The following is a 20,320-nucleotide window of genomic DNA, read 5'->3' as shown; positions in this document are numbered from 1 at the left end:
AAATAGATCTTAAACGTTTTAAATAATCATTTACAATAATCATAGACAAAATCTTTACAAATAATAAGCTACAACAGGTCACTGAGTGATTGGTTAGGAGCCATCCAAATAAAAATGATCTATACTGTGACTCACACAAATTATGTCTAACAAACTTACCTTCATGTGAAACTGCTCGGTTAAAATGGCCCTCCACATGGTCCTTTACCTTGCAGCAGTATTGGGGTTTAAATGCATTTTCAGGCCGAGCTGAGCACGTTTTATCACTTTGAATGTATCTTCATAGGAAGGAGTTGTGTGATCAAATTAATGCTTATTTAGGCTTCAGGAGGTCATCCTGAACAAAATACATGTTGAAATGTGTGCATAAGTCCTCCGGTTTAGGCGTGACACTCAATTTGAGTTTTTATTGCTTTAAATTTATTTTCAGGCCGAGCTGAGTGCGTTTTCTGAGTTTGAATGTATCTTCATAGGAATGAGTTGTGTGATCAAATTAATACTTATTTAGGCTTCAGGAGGTCATCCTGAACAAAATACTTGTTTAAATGTGTGCATAAGTCCTTTGGTCTAGGCATGACACTCAATTTGAGTTTTTATTGCTTTAAATGCATTTTCAGGCCGAGCTGAGCACGTTTTTTGACTTTGAATGTATCTTCATAGAAATTAGTTGTGTGATCAAATTAATGGTCATTTAGGCTTCAGGAGGTCAACCTGAACTAAATACATGTTGAAATGTTTAAATAATGTTTTGGTTTAGGCGTGACACTCAATTTGAGTTTTTTTTGCCTTAAATGCATTTTCAGGCCGAGCTGAGCACATTTTCTGAGTTCGAATGTATCTTCATAGGAATGAGTTGTGTGATCAAATTAATGTTCATTTAGGCTACAGGAGGTAAACCTGAACTAAATACATGTTGAAGTGTGTTCATAATTCCTTTAGTTTAGGTGTGACACTCAATTTGAGTTTTATTGCTTAAAATGCATTTTCAGGCCAAGCTGAGCACGTTTTCTGAGTTTGAATGTATCTTCATAGGAATGAGTTGTGTGGTCAAATTAATGCTTATTTAGGCTTCAGGAGGTCATTCTGAACAAAATACATGTTGAAACGTGTGCATAAGTCCTTTGGTTTAGGCGTGACACTCAATTTGAGTTTTTATTGCTTTAAATGCATTTTCAGGCCAAGCTGAGCACGTTTTCTGAGTTTGAATGTATCTTCATAGGAATGAGTTGTGTGGTCAAATTAATGCTTATTTAGGCTTCAGGAGGTCATTCTGAACAAAATACATGTTGAAACGTGTGCATAAGTCCTTTGGTTTAGGCGTGACACTCAATTTGAGTTTTTATTGCTTAAATGCATTTTCAGGCCGAGCTGAGCACGTTTTATCACTTTGAATGTATCTTCATAGGAATGAGTTGTGTGATCAAATTACCGTATTTTCACGACTATTCGACGCATCGTACTAATGGCCGCAGTCTCATTAATGCGTGACATTTCTGTATTTTACACATACACAGGACGCATCGTACGAATAGCCGCAGTTTTACAGTGGTAAAACATACGCCAGCTTAAACATACGGCATGCATGCGCGCACTCTAACACGTTAGCTTGAAGCATACGGTAGCATGCCAAGACATACAGATAAGATAAAAACACGTTTTTAAAAAGGCAACGAAAGCAGAACTGAGTTCGGGTGTATTTTATTTAGCCATCGTACAATGTTCTCACGTTTTTCTCTCTTGAGGCCAACGTTTGTAAAGTTGTGTTTGCCACCGATCATCCATTGTTCCCATGCCGTTTGCAACTTTACTTTGAACGCCCGGTTGATGCCAATGTCCAGCGGTTGGAGTTCTTTAGTCAACCCTCCGGGATTAATGGCAAGCTCAGAGTTCATTTGCTTGACTTGTTTTTTTCACCGCTGCTGTGAGATGGGCAAGCATGCCAAAAGCATAACCGGTGGCTTTAAGTTTGAACTGAGCTTCGTAGGCGTGTCTTTTTGTCTAATTTATTTTCAGGGGTTCTTAGAAACCAAAACCGGAGTTGTTTTGCAACAATGCACATTGCCACACTCTATACAAGTGTTGGTACTGGCTTGAGGCGTCCACTTACACGCCCACCCTTCACCATTGGTGGACTAGCTTGCCTGTCCTCTCTCTCCCTCTCTCTCCCTCTCCATATATGTATATATACACGCCCACCCTTCCCTGATTGGCCGACTCTCTCCCGCATGTCTGGCCACAGTCACTTCCGCCTTTTCTCTATATAAACAGCGTGTCGGCTGTCAGTCAGATTTTGGAACTCAGCGCATATAAAGGACGCTCCGCACCATAAGGCGTCCTGTCCATTTTGGAGAAAATTTAAGACTTTTAATGGCGCCTTATAGTCGTGAAAATACAGTATATGACTGTATAACTGTACTCTTCAGCCAATTATTCCATGACTCTTTGTTCTTGAACTAATTATAACTCAACGCGGGTAACATGAATACTCAATTTCAGTTTTTATTGCTTTAAGTGCAGTTTCAGTCTGAGCTGAGCTCGTTTTCTGAGTTTGAATGTTTTTTAATAGGAATGAGTTGTGTGATCAAATTAATGCTCATTTAGGCTACAGGGGGTCATCTGAACTAAATACATGTTGGATTTATTATTTTTTAGTAATCATACATTCGCGTATTATTCGATCGTCAATTTATGCTCGCAAAGAAGAATGCTTCTGCCTGTCATGATAGTTTGATTTTGCTTGCAAAGAAGAACGCTTATGCTTGCAATCATTAGTTGGTTTTGCCTGCAATGAAGAACGCTTATGCTTTCAATGAAGAATATATAATGATTATAGATGTGAGTAAATAATAAAGGATATATCTTTATTGAAAGCATAAGCGTTCTTCATTGCAGGCAAAACCAACTAATCATTACAAGCATAAGCGTTCTTCTTTGCAAGCAAAATCAAACTATCATGACAGGCAGAAGCATTCTTCTTTGCGAGCATAAATTGACGATCGAATAATACGCGAATGTATGATTACTAAAAAATAATAAATCCAACATTCCCCCCTGTTCATCCTACATTTGCTCGTATCATCACACAGAACCTTCCCGACGGACTTTATTCATTGGAGTCATGCCGCTCACGCAAAACTTAGTTACACCTAGGGGCAGGGAGCAAAACGACTAAAAACCATCCATGACCCCCTGATGCCGAAGCGAAATCACGTCATCACCCGAAGAGGCATAAACAACCTCAGAATCACTGCCATCAAACAACAACAGAGGATACATCTCATTCACTTTAGACATCGTGGGCGCGACAGCTGTAGTAATAAGCCGGATAAGCAGCACTCTGATACAGGGAATGCAACAGCATCCACACAACGTCAAGACAGCTGCAAAAAGAGCAAAAGAGATTAGTACATAAAACACCAAATCCTTGTACTCTCCGAAGGCCTTATGCCACCACTCCGCCCAGAAGGACGTATTCACGCCGGAATGGGCCCTTATTTGGTGATTCAGGGTGCGGAGGCCTTCAATGGCCTTGGTGAGGGCGCCATCAGGCGCGGTGTTGTTAGGTATGAACGTACAACACTGGTCACCAAACATCGCACATACTCCATTGGTCTCTGCCAAGAGCATATCAACCGCGATGCGGTTCTGAAACGCCATCGGGGAGGTGGCCGCCAATTCCTCTTTTATAGCCAAAACGGCTTCCTCAGTAAAATTTCCGAGCTTCTGGACATTGTAGTGGAGGTAGTTGATCCTGTCAACATTCTTATTAGGGGTAACCCAAATGAAAATGGATTCCCAACCAGCAGCAATCTGGTTAACCAACTTATACTCATCTGGCACGCCACAAGGAACCCCAAATGCGTCTATGTAGGTGGGATCGCCATCCCTCCAGGAGGCGTCACGCCGGAACCGGAGAAGGCTACTCTCCGTCATCGACGATAACGCAGCCCCCTGTATATCCTCCGCTGTTGATGGAAACACAGTTACTGGCAAAAGCAGTGATACCAATGCGCAGACACCAGAAAATGAAAAACTCTCGTCCGCGATAACCATCATTTGCCTTCAAAATCAGTAGAAGTACACTACTGCATCACACTGTATCCGCAGTAACATAAAATAAAAATAAAATAACAAAAGAATGAACTATAGCTCAACTTTCAGCAGAGGATAACTATATTTTCGACCCATTTTGGAAAAGCCTCAACCAAACCCCGGCAATATGGCATCCCCTCATTAATTCAACGAAAACCATCTACATTATCAGAAATGGAGATGTAGTTCAAAATGTACTGTATTCCAACATTGGTTAAAACCATAGGTTGTATCATGTTTCCAAACCAGAGACGCCATTCCCCCTGCCAATGCGTGAGATAATCCATGACACAAAAAAGAAGTTTGGGTTCACTGCCCAATTTGTTGCCGCATATAAGACAGAAGTGAACTGAACCCAAAACGTTATCATGTTGCTGTTAGTCAGCAAGTCCCCCCTAAAAAAATAAATTGCTGCCGTGTGAGCCGCGTAAATATCACAACTTGATACAAAAACGAACAACATTCGTCACACTGAATTAACAATACTTCACGTGTTATACAACATACTCCACTTCACAAGGCACATTCACAACAACCGCGACCTTAACAAAGAAAGAAAAAAGAAATTTTCCATGTCCTTGTCAAAAAGACCTTCAAGCATTAGAAAGAAAAGCCAAATGAGCTCCTGCTGCAGGCATCGCACGTCAAACCTCGAGTCGCTTGACAGTATGGACCCTGACGACTTGGACATCAAGATGGCCGTTGGCCACCATGCTGACCAGAAAATGTACGACCCACCCGCTGTGTCCAAAAAGAGGTTCAAAAGCAAACCGCAAAATAACTATACAAATCAGTTTTAAGCCAATTAACTGATGAGATGCCGTAATGTAACGGGGCACCAACTTTGAAAAGCGACGCATAAATATGCTCCCGTATATGCTCAAACAGTTCGTGCACAAACCGAAAGTCGCACAAACCTACCTAAATATAGCCCGCAAAACGCGCTTGTTTATATCTAGATTCCTCCCTTCGCCCGTTAAACCGAGGTGTACCCAAAAAAACGACCCATCACTATATGAAGCAATACATTCAGTCATTCAATGTCCGATCCGCTTTTATCCTCACGAGGTACGCGGGGGTGAGTGGAGCTTATTCCAGCCATCTCCGGGCAGTAGGAGGGGGACAACCCGAACCGGTCGCCAACCAATTACAGGGCACACAGACACAGGCACAACCACCCAAGCCCATGCTCACACCTAGGGACAATTTAGAGTTTCCAATCAGGCCGTCATGCATGTTATCGCAATATTAATATGAAACAAATCAACACACACACAAAACGGGAGATAAGATGAGATGAGTTTGTTGTACTTCCCCCTACAACCTCTCAAATCACTATTACCTGTTTACATTCCAACAAACAAACAAACAAACACCCATCAGGAAGCAATAACAAAGTAGCACGGTTAAGCACTGTTCATTTTTCCAGCGTTAAAGGGGATCGACACAACAACATAGACACACAAAATAAATGCCAACCAGGCGACAAAAAAAACGTCATGCTATTGTGCAACAGCTCATCCCCTTTTCTTTTTTTTTTTTCCTAGCACTCTTCCAGCATGCAGAGTTCGCACCATACACTGCTCAAGGCTCCCAAAAGGCTTATCTATGCCACAACTGTCTTTGGTCAACACCACCTAGGGTGCGTGATTCTCAAAAATGCCACTGTTGACCTTAAAACGTGCAGTCATACTAAGTTAACGAAGCCAATTGTAAATTATTCACACGTGACCCTGAAACATGCTGATTAAAGCTAGAAGATTTTGCTCTTGTGACGAACGAAATTAGAACTCCAGCCCGTGTATGCACAAATGAGACATGTCTTAAAATCTGACGGGTTTTTTTATGACTCAAACCAACAAGAATTTGTATGTTCGACGATAGCTTCAACTCTAGTCATTAAATTTCATAATGACGGAAGGCACAACACAATCCACGGATAGTAAAGTTGTAACTGAATTTACAAAATTTCATGAGACAAGACCATCATTTCTCCCACATCAGGAGCCGTGATGGCTCTTCTCATGTTTCAAGAGAAATGTGCATCTTATGAACGTAATCTAAAAAAACATTGGAACATAATCGGAACATTCTGGCAATTAGCAGCATAACAGAAGCATTTATAAAACAAATAAGATAATTGAAACCCACAGACATTAACATTCACAAATCATCCAGATCAAGGCCTTCACTGTATACTTACACATTCTAACTCCTCCCAGAAAGTTAACAACGTCCCACACACGTCCACTGACGACCACTCAACACAAACAAAAAATTGTGTTTACGACTTACAAACAACCATCTAAGCATCTCGTGACCTTCCGGCCCTTTTCAACCTAAACACACGGTGACCTCCTCATTCGTAGCATCACCGTGTCAAACCTCACCTGCCTGTGCCTTTCTTTATTCTCAACATACTCAACTTCCATCATCACCTTACGTCTCACCATCAATATTTTCACTTGCCTTTCACCCACTATAAGTATCCAAAACTCTCTGTGTGACCACACCCATACTCAACCATTTTATTTCTTTACCTGATTTACACATACTTCATGTAGCGGCGGTTGAAATAATGAAGCTGAAGTGGCGTTAGGAATTATAATAAAAACAGTTACAATTACAAGTACCATTAATTATAATAGATGCCATACAAACCTTCTACACTGCAAAAGCCAGAAAACAAAACAAACAAGACTCCATGAGTCGCGCCAAGAGTCACGCTTATCTACACACCCACACGCAAAGACTAATCCAACACATATTCGCAAGACACAACCCTACAGACAAACCAAAATATTCACCTTGCTACCGCTCACAACCAAGTGAAGCACATCCAAACTTTTAATTTTGTCATCCGCGAGAAAACGTCACCCCATCCAAATATCGCTACAGTATACACCATCAATTTACTGTCAAACAAGCCGCTATCACTTTCCGTGTTCCTTCAAAAGGAAACTTCCTTCCATCACGAAGTCAACAACGAATGTTGCTATCTTTTGCTGAGAAGCAGGAATGTCTTGTCGTGCACTTACAAATTTACTCTTGGGACAGTCACGGGAAATTATTATTAGAATTATTACTTATTAAAAAATAATGGTGGAAAAGGAGATGTCGGAAGAACAGTATTTGTGGATGCCAATTGTGGATAACTAAATGTGTGCATAAGTCCTTTGGTTTAGGCGTGACACTCAATTTGAGTTTTTACTGCTTTAAATGCATTTTCAGGCCGAGTTGAGCACGTTTTCTGAGTTTCAATGTATCTTCATAGGCATGAGTTGTGTAGTCAAATTAATGCTCATTTAGGCTTCAGGGGGTCATCCTGAACAAAATACATCTTGAAGTGTGTGCATAAGTCCTTTGGTTTAGGCGTGACACTCAATTTGAGTTTTTACTGCTTTAAATGCTTTTTCAGGCCGAGTTGAGCACGTTTTCTGAGTTTCAATGTATCTTCATATGAATGAGTTGTGTGATCAAATGAATGGTGATTTAGGCTTCAGGGGATCATCCTGAACAAAATACATGTTGAAATGTGTGCATAAGTCCTTTGGTTTAGGCGTGATACTCAAATTGAGTTTTTATTGCTTAAATGCATTTTTCTGAGTTTCAATGTATCTTCTGTTGAGGATTGGGAGCTGTCAATTTGCTCTTGGCCCTCCTTGGTTACAGTTTCTTTTATCTCTCTATAAGGTGGAAGAAGACCCAACACCACGTAATCTTTTCTTCAGTTTATTACAACGCAACACGAATCGATTCGGGCTCCTGTGAGTCTCAGATTTCATCAGGAAGCCCTGAGCAACTTCAGTCACACGTACATATAGGCATAATATGTTAATTATGTTAATTAGGGGCAGGCAGTCCTTTCCCTTATGTAAAAATCTGAAACAAAGAAAGTCAAGCAAAGTTCGATCTTGGCATTTTGACAAAGTACAGAGAATATCTGCTGGTCCACAAATCTTGAGATTAGGTTTCCTCTTCGAAGGCACTTGACAGCCTTCAGGGACTTTTACGATGTGGGGGACGCAAAAGAAGACGGCCAGGGGACTGTTAATCACTCAAGGGGAAATAGGACCCCAACGTGACCCTACACTCTTTGTTTTAAGTACAAGCAGATGTTCAGGACAGAGACTAGTGTCAATAGTTCTCATAGCAAGATGAAATTCATCAACAATGTTCTACTACTACTTCTAGCGGAATAATTCCTTAACACTTCATAGGAATGAGTTGTGTGGTCAAATTAATGCTCATTTAGGATTCAGGAGGTCAAACTGAACTAAATACATGTTGAAAGTGTGCATAAATCCTTTGGTTTAGGCGTGCTACCGCAGCGCCATGTTCGGGCGACCATTTCTCTCAGTGGTTGGTTCAAATCGCAAGTTGCTAACCCAGGCCCTCAGCCAATTGCCGACGACAACGAACGGGACAACACACACACACGTACCCCTCCCGTTGGTCGACAGCCTCTTCGTGCTCTCGGGCCAATCACTGACGACAACGAAATGCTAATCCTAATATAGAGTGAAATTAGCTTCTCCCATTGGCTCATGTCCTCACCACTTTCGCTCGCTCCGCGATTCATTCTTCTCACATTTGCTCGAGATTTACAGGCGTAAAATTAAACTCACATCAGAATCAGAATCAGAATCATCTTTATTGGCCAAGTATGTAGAACACACAAGGAATTTGTCTCCGGTATAACACGCTGCACTAGTATCATCGTAAACAACAAAATCATTGAACCATTTTAGAGTATACCAGTAGTTTTGTAGTACCATTTTGTGGTGCAAGAAGAGTGACTATGTCAGTGACTGTTTAAGGAGTTAATGGCTAGAGGGAAGAAGCTGTTTAAGTGTCTACTGGATTTGGTGCGCATGGATCTGTCGCGTCTGCCTGAGGGGAGTGGCTGAAAAAGGTGGTGGGCAGGGTGCGGGGGATCCAGGAGGATTTTCCGTGCCCTTGTCTTGATTCTTGCAGTGTGCAAGTCCTCAAGAGTGGGTAGGGCGGTGCCAACGATTTTTTCTGCCGTCCTAACTGTCCGTTGAAGTCGGATTTTGTCCTTTTTTGTGGCGGCCCCAAACCAAACCGTGATGGAAGAACACAGGATTGATTCGATGACTGCCGTGTAGAACTGTTGTAGCACCTCCTGTGGCAGGCCATGCTTCCTCAGCAGCCTCAGGAAGTACATCCGCTGCCGGGCCCTTTTCAGGATGGAGATGGTGTTGACTTCCCACTTCATGTCCTGGGAGACTGTGATTCCCAGGAACTTGAAGGTCTCAACGGTTGACACAGGGCAGTTGGATAGTGTGAGGGGCAACTGAGGAGAAGAATGTTTCCTGAAGTCCACGATCATCTCTACAGTCTTGAGGGTGTTCAGCCCGAGGTTGTGTCGGCCGCACCAGAGCTCCAGCTGCTCCACTTGTTGGCGGTACGCAGACTCGTCGCCGTCTTTGATGAGACCGATGACCGTGGTGTCGTCTGCGAACTTTATGAGTTTGACAGCTGGATCTGTTGAGGTGCAATCGTTTGTGTAGAGAGAGAAGAGCAGTGGCGAGATGACACATCCCTGTGGGGCTCCAGTGCTGGTGGTGCGTATTGACATCGTCGTCGAACTCACCAAAACACTTTCTGGTAAGTTTGCTTGAATACTCTTTCAGCTTCGTTCGGGTATGTCTGTTTCGGGCGTGAATATATAGTAAAAAATAGGCGAACGTATGTTCAGTTACTGTATTTTCACATTTTCTGCTCTCTCCCCCTCCAAAAGTTGTAATGGCGGGCATGTAACTTCAACACTAATATATATCGCTGGAATACTTTCAAGGAGAAGACGAGACAATTACCCCAGCCGAACACATTACCGATGTACCTGTTTGAAAGTAAATAAAAAGGAGGAGGTGTTTTTTTCATGCGCGAATGAATGCGATGGATTTCAAAAAAAAGAAAGGCCACATATATCGCAAATACCCGAGCCGAACACATTTTTCAGGCATTTTTTTGCCCTGATATGTATAATTGAGTGTGGGGGGCATATATAATTGAGGGGGGGGGCATACTGGTGTGTGTGAGAATGCGATGGCTTAAAAAAAAGAAAAGCCACATATGTAGCAATTACCCCAGTCGAATACATTTTACAAACATTTTTTTACCTGATATGTATAATTGAGAGGGGGGGGGGGACTAACTGGTGTGTGTGTGTGGTAGGCAATGGATTTCAAGCCCGACTTAGTGTTCATGCCGCCTGGTATGAAGCATTTACGGCTGCAGTGCACGGCTCAGGCAACAAAGCTGGCCCAAGCATACAGGTAGGTACGTCCACGCTTTCATTTCAAAAGCGTCAAAGTAGGCTAATACACCTTATTTATTGTTATAGAGCGAAACCCGCAGCTACCACCTGCAAGAGCGCTTCCGTGGTGAAGGAGGAGGCCGTGGCCCGCGTTGTTCAAGGCGGCGGAGACCCCGAGTGCTGGCAACTGGTGCTCAGCGAGACGACGCTCCAGTTTGGCCAGTACCGGGGCCAAACATTCAAATGGCTCCTTGAGAACGATGTGGGCTACTGTGCCATGGTCGTGGCTTCCCACCAGAAGGAGCGCGAAAACGGCGACACGTCGCAGTCACCCCTGGCCGTGAATAAAGATTCCCTGGCATCGTACACACACACGTCTTCCCGAAGATGGCCGCTGTCGTGCAGCATCGGCTGATGGTCATGGGAGCACCGTTGGTCAGGGAGCTGGATGAGCAACTACTGACAATGGGACAGTTCCCCAACGAAACCTACCGTTCTCTCTACGAGTCAACTGATGAGCGGCATCGAGCGTAAATAGTGTTTGTTATGTATGGGAAGGTGAAAACTTGACATTGCTTAACTTGTGTATTTTTGTTGGTGGTTTCTGTGTGTAGGTATGTTTGTCGTATACGCGCAGGGAAAGCTGGTATGGCGGGCTCCTTCTTCCACACCCTGAACTCCTACATCGTTGGGAGAGACAATGAGGCAAATTACAAAAGGTCTCGTCCAGGTAAACGACTCATGGGTCCAAACGGCCCCGTATTGTGCCAATTTGCATCTCTGTATCTCCAACGACTGACCTCGAACGGCCGCATAATTGTGCCAATTTGCATCTCCGTACAGCCACAAGTGAGCGGCCGTCTGCACCGTCTGAGCCATCGGACTACGTCCTCTTTGCAGCTGCCATAGAGGTGGAGTCTCAGCAGCGTGAGTGACTTTATCGTGTCAGTTGTAAAAAAATGCACAGAAAAAAAAATTAAAGTGAGAAGTGACTTTATTTCATCTCGTGTTGCGCCAGCGTCGTCGTCCCAGGCTTCCACTTCGTCTGCCGTCACAGCGCCCTTCCCTGCAACTCGCCCTCCCCCCGTGGTCTGGACCCGTGGCGACACGCTGCCACAGCTGCCGGCGCCAAAGCAGCAGAGCGTGCTCCCAAAGGGCTGGCTCGGCACACTACCCGAGAGCGAGCACGCGTGGGTAGGCCGAGCGCTGTTCGAGAGAACGGCCGGTGGTAGAGCGGTCCTCACCACCAACCTCAAGCTGTGGTGGGAGCCCCCGAGCCCGCCCGCCTATTTAACGCAGCCCCCCGCTTCAAACAGGCAGTTCTTCCACTCGAAGTTCTTCTTGTGGGCGGCGTACAAGATGTGGGGGGTGAAACTGGCCTGCCCCGGTTCCGGTTGCGGCCATGACCGCCTGACCGGGGGGGGGGGTGCTGTACAGGACCGTTCGCCGGGTGCTGGATCTGAGGGGCTGGTACTTCATGGGCACAGAGAGCCTCGAGTGCCTCAAGTGCAACAGGAAGTTCTCGGCCTGGGAAGAGAGCATCCGGAAGCAACTGCACATCTCCAAGCAGTTGCTTTTCCCGGCAATCCTGACTTACCAGTGAGTGATGAAGAGCCGGTCGGTCGGCCTTCTCGTTCATTTGCCATTTTGCGTGCGGCACTGACGATTCCCCGCCTCTCTCCTCACCTCTTTAGACTGGCTTGCGACAAAGCGGTCATCTCTCTGATGAGGACGCGCTCGCTGGGCAACAGTGCCACCCTGTTGCGCCGTGTGCTGATGGAGATCCACAGTGAGGAGTGGATGGCCAGGTGCACCAGCTACCTGTCCATCCTCACGCAGCTGGGTGTCCCGGTCAGCGGGCGGGACGAAATCCCGCCCATGCGCCCGCTCCCCCTCGTGCCCTGGTTCCTCGCGGCCTACGTGAGGGACGTGATCCCCCGCCTGGAGGACAACAAGGGCCGTCTCTCCTCCATCTTTGGAAACATCCTGATGATGGACTCCACCAAGAAGGTGCGCAGTTCATCAATCATATGAAGTCACAGTTCATTAATCACTTGAAATGACACGGGTGTTGCCTTCTCACCCGCAGTTGACCAAGAAGCTGGCAGGGGAATCCGCCGGGACGGCCGCCTGGGTGACCAACGTGGGCAATGAGTACGGGCAGGTGCTCATGTCCGTGCTCACGGCCGCGGAGGGAGAGGGCCTTTCGGCCATGGCGGACGGACTGGTCCGGCGGTACGGGGACGCGGGAAAGCCAACCCCGGAGGTGTTGTACATCGACCGTGACTGTTGCTCCATCGCCGGGAAGAGCATAGTAGGCGGTTTTATTCGATTTTATTCCATTGATTTTATTTTGCTTGACCACTTTTGGGATGCCAAGGACACGATGGGCAACCCTCTCATCAACCGGGAGCGTATGACAGAGATCTGGAGGACGCAGCGTCGCCACATGCGCTGCATCCAGGACCCGCCGGGTGTGGCCCTCTACACCAAAACCGGGGAGGTCACGAAAGGCGGGGTCACGCTCCCGGTGTTCCGCTGCGCGCGGGGGTCCTCCTCCCTGGAGTCCTTCCACCTCCATCAGTGCCGATTCATTCCGGGTGAGTTAAAAGCGTGTGCGTATATTGCCCATGCGTTCGTGCCAAAGTCTGAATTCCTTCTCATTTCCGACACTCTGCAGGCACATCGGCCAACGCCCTCCACTTTCAGGTGTACCTGCTGGAGGGCTTGATCCAGTGGAACGAGGACAGGGGCAGGACGGCCGTGGTGGGCGGCGGCAGTGAGGAAGTACGCTGCTATAACGCACGTTTGGTGGATCCCTTCCAGGAGGTGGTGCGGATGCGCCAGAACTCCCCCCCCCCTTGCGCAATTACACCGTGCCGGGAAAATACACGGGTGAGATTGAGAGAGATTCTCACGCATCCTCTGACGTGCCGAGCGCTGACCCCGACTTTCATTCAAGGGGAGCTCATCGGGGTGGAGTACCTGCTAGCGCAGACCGGCGCCGTGCTCCAATCCTGCCCGAGAGGGGACGGGGAAGACGCGGGCGACTGGCAAGACCATGTGACGGACGGGCAGGCAAACGAGCAGGAGGAAGAGGAGGAGGAGGAGGAGGAAGACGAGGGGCTGGAATTCCACTGCCTGTTGGCCATGTCGGCACTGACTGAGGTTCTCCTAGGAGATGAGCCGGGGCAGGAGCGGGGGGCGCAAGAGGTACGTCTGACCCTCGGTCTCGATTTTGACCCGTCTCCGCACACCGTCGCGCGTACGGCGCCTCAAGCCCTTCATTGAACCCAGGAGAAGGAGGAGGAGGATGTCGTGGGACCGGACGGCCATGGGGGCTACCAGCACGTCTGCCGGCTGGCTGACGCGCTGGTGCAGCTGCGCGGCAACGCGTTCGTGAGACCGTCTCAGGTGTTGCGGATAAAAGACCTGTGGGAGAAGCTGCCCGACCACGACAAGGCTCCTCCGCCAGCCCTTCCGCCGCGCGGTAAGCCGCTGGTCCAGGGCCACTTCAAGGCCTCCAAGGGTCGCCATGTGCCGAGCATGGAGGCTACCAAACGGTACGAGTGAAATTTCATCGCCGGCCGACGGCGGCTTTGCCAAGTATCTGGTCCTCTAACATGACACGATCTCTGCGCAGTCTCTTTATCGGGAAGGGGAATGAAGTGGCACGCGCTCCGGGTGCCAGCAGGCTGGTGGAGGCCATCTTCTCGGACCTGTCCAACATCCACAGCCAGGGCCACAGCCTCGCCGGTGTGCGCATCAGTCGCTGGGGCCTGGTCATGCGTGACTACGGCCGAATCAGAGACCTGTGCAGGACCAGACAGCTCCTGGCCGCAGCCCCCATCCACCTTTTTGCGGTTAACCACCGGACCCTTACTCAGTGGTGCGTAAGGCTCGCTCGCCGCCGCGCCGAGGACGACGAGCCTTTTTCAACAACCAACCAACCTCGTTTGTTTTCTTTGCAGGCACAACCAGAGAAGCAAGCACGACAGCGTGCAAGCAATGTGTGTGGTGATCCCAGCCCCCAACAGCAAAGCGACGACTGCGGACGCGCTGGCTGAGGCCAGGCCCCTGATGAATCAGCAGCCCCTGGGGGAGGCGGCTTACGAGCACCCGGTGGAGAGCTCCGGTACAGCGGTGACTCACAGGGGCCCCGTCCTGCTGGATGTTTTCAAGGCCCTGCCCGCGCTCCAAGACGAGCGCTCCACCCCTTTGCCGGCCGCCTCCACCCCTTTGCCGGCCGCCTCCACCCCTTCGCCGGCCGCCTCTGCCAGTCCCGGAGCCTCCACTTCGGCGCCGGCCCCGACTCCGCCGTCCGGCAAGGGGGGCCTAATCGCGTGGAATGTCGCGCACCGGGTGAGACTGCCGAAGGTCGCTCATTTCCGCTGCAAGCGCTGCGGCAACCCCAAAACCAAGGAGTTTGGCCATAGCCGCTACAGGAACAAGCACTTTTGCTCACAGGCGGAGGGTCGTTCGGTGGAGGAGTGGCTGGAAGAGAAGAGGAGCCAGGACACGGCCAGAAAGGTGATCTCCCTTTATGTTCTGCCGTCTCCCCGTCCCTTTTCGGCAGGCCTGAGATGTCGGCGTCGGGCGGGTGTCAAGCTCTCCACTTGCTCCTTCTTTTTGAGAGCTGCTCTTGACAGCTACCTGGCAGCCCATGCCACCTTCACACTTGTTGCTTCGTTGTTGTCACTGCTCACTCTTGCTTTGTTTTCGCACCCAACCGACTGGTACTTAACATGACGATTCAATGTGACCTCCCACAGAGCGGACCCGCACCCCCACGCTTACCGCCGTACGCTCAGCCCCGGCCTGCCCCTTCCCGACTGCGTCGTTTGCTTCCGGCACCCCCCGACGACGGCCCCGCTGCTCCGACGGCCGAGGGAGATGGCCCCCCGCCACCCCCCCCCCCCCCCCCCAAACTAACGACCAAGGGCAGCTGCCCCAACAATCGAGGGAGATAGCACTTGAAAAGCACCACTTAACCATCCCCCCTCCCCATGCACTTTAAATAAATAGCTCCCACTTCTTGCACTCGGCTTCATTTCTCTCAGCAGCCAGCCCACCAACCAGACATGGCGTCCATGGAGCAGCAAGGTAAGTGCTAAGCAATGCTCAATTTCGCTTTGGTGGAAGACCTCCGGCCCACCCAACTTTGCTTGATGTTTTTGCAGGGGTCAGCAGTTCATCGTCTGCTGCAACCGCGAGCGCCCCCGACGTTTGCCTGGAGCGCCGAGGAAGATGCAGTTCATTGTCTGCCGCAACCGCGAGCACCCCCATCGTTTGCTTGGAGTGGCGAGGAAGATGCGATACGTGCGGTGGTCTGGTCACGAGCAGGAGGAGGAGGAGGAGGTGCCGTGCCAGCGGCGAGCCCGACGGCAGCGGTGATACGCCTGCCAGGTGTACCGTTCGCAGGAGGAAAAGCAGAGCCCTGCAGGACCAGCAGCTACTCGATGCCAACGAACGATTCACATGGGGCAGCGAACCTAGGGAGGACTGCCTGTGGTGTGGCCAGGCTCGTACTTTGGCGGGGGGGGGGCATGCTTTTCACAAAGGCAGCTATTTCTGCCAATTAAACGAGGATTGCGGGGAGGACAGTGCGGTGAGCATTTCGACATGGCTGCAAAAGCAGTTGTCTGCGCTGCCGCTAAAAACTCCCCGTACCACTGCGTGGCGGCAACACAAACACCAGACCGAGGGGCGGGAGCAGTCGACAGAGCGGAAAGCCACAACGTGCGGAAAGTGTGGCCACCCACAACAGGCGGTGTACGGTCACACTTCCTTCATGAGCAAAGTGCCCAAGACTGTCCGAAACTTCTGCACACTCCATGAGGGAAAACCGATGGCCCTGTGGCTGGCTCGGGGGCTCCCACCACAGCTTGAGGTTGGTGGTGAGGACCGCTCTGTCCTCGACCACAACCACAGTCGTGCCTGTGGTGGTCAGAGCACTCTGGGCAGTGACCCCCAAACTAGATGAGTGGTTGCAACAGATCCCGGGAACAACATCGGACATCTCAGTCCAGAAATGTGCAGTGCTGGGAACAGCAAGGATACTGCGCAGAACCTTCAAGCTTCCTGGCCTCTGGTAGAGGACCTGAGCTGAATGAGGGACGGACACCACCCGAGGGGCGGTGAGACGAGGATTTTTAATAATGTAATATATATATATATAATTTTCTGTTTTTACAAATTCAAGGCATAAAAAACTGCATTTAGTAATAACACAAAACATTAAACACAATTAGTCTAAGAATAAGTATACGTTTTTTATTTGTGCACAAAATGAACCAAGCGGGGAAGTCATAACTTGGTGAGTCGGATTTGTCTTAACCTCTATGGCATAGCTCTGTCGAACCCCTGATACCGAACCCGGGTTAATAACCACTGCACGATAGTTATACTGTACTTGTATGTATGTTGTTTGGATGCACAGACTTGCCGTACCTTGCATAGCCATCGACTGCGCATGTGTGAGAATGTTCTAGAATGTTCAGTCTCTTTCGCCACGTTGCTGATGCATGCAACTTGTGTTGTTCTTCTTTTAAATTTTTAGCCATCATTTTATGAACAAATGAGCCTGAGCTCAACTTTATTATCCAGCACGTATGGTGATCTCAGGTGAACCCCCCTGGTTACCGGAAGCCTTGTCATATGCTATCCACTCTAATCCTACAGCGCCCTCTGTTGGCTATATGTTTCACAAACACATATCAAGATAAAACTCACGGTCAATAATATACTACAGAACACGCGTGTGTCTGCCTCGTGATCGAAGACACCACAGTAGCGTTGAGCAATGTTTTATTTTAAAGTCCGTGTTCCGTTGACTTAAACGTTATGGGTGACGATCACCACTCATCGCTCGATTCTAGCAGTCCCGTCCCAAGATGGCCGACCTGTGACGACATCAAACATCTTTATAGTTTTAATAATTTGTATAAATCAATTAACGTGTGGTTTTCAAAGCATATAATTCCTTTGACAAATGTAGATAACGACGTATCTTCACCCAGTCAGTACAAATCACTTGTCACGTTATATCCAATAATTAAATTAATAATAAATAACGCATAATATTTATGTATACTATTGTAAGTTATGTTTTGCAATTCACTGTCTTTTCAATTCAATCTGTCTTTTCCTACTTTGTTTTAATCTTTTTTTCATGGCAAAAACTACAGTAAGTACAAGACAGTGTACTACAGGGGTCCCCAAACTTTTTCCTGTGAGGGTCACATAACTTTTCCCTTCTCTAATGGGGGGCCGGTGTCAAGTTTATAACATCAACGATCGTAGGGGAGCTTAAAAATTTTATTGTTTCCCAGAAAGCCACACATAACCAAATAACGCTTTCCAGGTTCTTTACAGAAAAAAAGTCAGGAAACAAATAATAACACTATTTAGGAAATAAATAATAACTAAATAACCCTCTCTGAGTTCTTCACAGAAAAAACAGGAAATAAATAATAACTAAACAACTCTCTCTCTTTATAGCCCCTTGAAAGCCACAAAAAAAGAGTTCTGCCATCTACGAGAACGCCACCTATCTTGTCTTGTTTATGTCTGCTACCGTCTTGTTCACGTGTTCTACTAATTGATCTGAGACACAACTAAAACACTGAAACATTCTATGGTGTGTAAATAACTTTGTGACCTTGATTTCAACCCTATTTGCGTCATGGGTCATTTTGCCCCGAAGACCACCTTTGTACTTTTTTTTATACAGCTTCCATTTCAATTTTTTTGCAGTTGGGGACAATCTAGGAAAAGTCATAAAATTTCAAGTTAAAAATTTATAATTTAGGGTTTTTTTGGGGCGTTTTTAACACAGTGATGGGTCATTTTGACCTGAGGACAACAGGAGGGTTAGAGGGCCAGCGCGGCCGGATGGCACATTTGACCTTGACCACATTTGACATTGTTTGGGGACCCCTGGTGTACAATGATCATCAAATACAGAACTTTAAGTAGCAGTATACAAGTGTACAACATCAAGAACAACAAAAATTCACAAATTAATTATGAAAAAAAGCCGAAAAAAAGCATCTTCCACATACAGTACTTGCTTTTTTTTTAAAGACAAGTCTTTGTAAAGAAATGTATCGACAAATTTACTGAAATCTTTCCAAAATACCCATGAGGAGATCCAGAGAGGGTGTTGAATTGTAGCTGAGGGTGTAAAGTAGTGGCATAACTTGTGAGTGGGCAACACTGAATCAGTTCCCCCTTTGTGACGGTGTGGATGTGGGTGTGTTCGTCTCTTTATGTTTGTTCCCTGCGACTGACTGGCGACTAGTTTGCAGTGAAGTTCGCCTTCCGCCCGAAGTCAGCAGCCACCGCGACTCTGTTCAGGATAAGTTGTGTTGAAAAAGTTTGTTTCCACAAAAAACGCAATTTACATCAATGGCCCTTTTTCACGTCTCCATGGAATCATCGTTGTCAAGTGACCTCACGTGAAAGTCGGTGAACTCAGTGGCGTTTTTTTCCGACCGAGGAACTCGGATCTCCGGATCTCCTAGTTCAGGGGTGCCCAAACGTTTTGGACCGAAGATCTACTTTTCGATCAACTAACCTCACGGGATCTACCCTTACCGGCACGCGCGCGCGCACACACACACACACACACACACACACACACACACATACACACACACACACACACACACGCACACACACGCACACACACACAGTGTTCATATTCTTTGCCCGTGCCCTCGGTGAACTGTAAGATAAGATATCCTTTATTCGTCCCACACTGGGGAAATTTACAGCCTCCAGCAGCAAGAATGTATGTAGAAAGAAGAAAGGAGAAAGAGAAAAAAAAAACAACAAACATCTTTCAATTAAATACAATATGAACACAATGGATAAATCGCAGTACTATTTACAATTTTACTTCACATAATTTAATTATTATTATTATTATGATTGTTATTTTTTATTCATCAGCCTGACAGCAGTCGGTAGGAACGAGCGTCGGTATCTCTCCTTCTTGCAGCGCGGGTGTAACAGTCTCTGGCTGAAGGAGCTACCAAGTGCTGTCAGGGCGGGCTGGAGGGGGTGGGAGGGACTGGCCATCATAGCTTTTAGCTTAGTTAGCATCCTTCTGTTGCCCACCTCCTCCAGAGTGTCAAGGGAGCAACCCAGGACAGAACTGGCCTTCCTGACCAGTCGCTCGAGTCTCTTTCTGTCACGAAGCAAACTCTGAATGAGAATAATGACGATAAAAGATAAAGTGCAACAGCTTTTATTACAAGCTGCAATTGCAGCCTGCTGAGTGCTAACAACTTCTGGTGACGTAATCACGCGCCACCGTAAATTCAAGATTTACCTGCTTTATTTTGTTTTTGAAATATTTATTTTGTGAAAATTAGACTGATAGGATGATTAGGCTGCAGCGTACATTAACACAAAAAATATATGACTAACATGTACAAAGACACACAAATTGTTGTTTGTTTTTTTTCTCCTCGACACTCCTCGGATCTATTTTGGACCTGTCTTAGATCTACCGGTAGATCAGGATCGACATAATGGGCACCCCTGTGACCTAGTTCATACCGGCGTGGAAGTGTACCTTTTCCCTAGTGGAAAGTGGGATTCTCAGATTTCCCACCTTCCTCGAATGCAACACTAATCTGGCGGTATGAGAACAACTTCCAGGTCACGTTCACGTTTTTTTTTCGTTCGTTTTTATGGGAAAAAACCTGGCTCTGACCATGATGGCGGCGCCATCGACGTGTTATCAACGTTGACTTGCATTCGCTCCATGAACACAAAAATGAAACCCTGGTGTTGTTTTTCGTTTGTTTAACTTTTTATAAAGTTGACTTCAGTCAGGGGCGTGTTCGTTTCATTTGACACTCGAAACACTTCCTAATACATTGCGATTAAGACACATGTCTTGACAATCATCGGGTTAGGAAATTCGCTGACACC

The 20,320-nt window shown here is 47.1% G+C and overlaps 1 protein-coding gene across 1 annotated transcript; it reads left to right on the top strand.

Annotated features, from left to right (window-relative positions):
- The first annotated feature begins 15,308 nt into the window (after nt 1-15,308).
- Nucleotides 15,309-16,517, top strand: LOC127594601 (uncharacterized). The gene is made up of 2 exons (XM_052056483.1): nt 15,309-15,478; nt 15,556-16,517. Exons 1-2 carry the CDS (start codon nt 15,457-15,459, stop codon nt 16,356-16,358), a joined length of 825 nt encoding a protein of 274 aa, XP_051912443.1. The 5' UTR covers nt 15,309-15,456; the 3' UTR covers nt 16,359-16,517.
- Nucleotides 16,518-20,320: the final 3,803 nt, after the last annotated feature.

The sequence above is a fragment of the Hippocampus zosterae genome, unplaced genomic scaffold (genome assembly GCF_025434085.1).
Source record: "Hippocampus zosterae strain Florida unplaced genomic scaffold, ASM2543408v3 HiC_scaffold_22, whole genome shotgun sequence".
Lineage (NCBI taxonomy): Eukaryota > Metazoa > Chordata > Actinopteri > Syngnathiformes > Syngnathidae > Hippocampus > Hippocampus zosterae.
Note: the sequence above shows the minus strand (reverse complement) of the source record. Positions and strands in the feature narration are given on the sequence as shown.

Coding starts and splice junctions, on each gene's coding strand:
- LOC127594601 (XM_052056483.1), top strand. CDS start 15,457: ATGGCGTCCATGGAGCAGCAAG. Junction 15,479..15,555: donor GGCGTCCATGGAGCAGCAAG/GTAAGTGCTAAG, acceptor ATGTTTTTGCAG/GGGTCAGCAGTTCATCGTCT.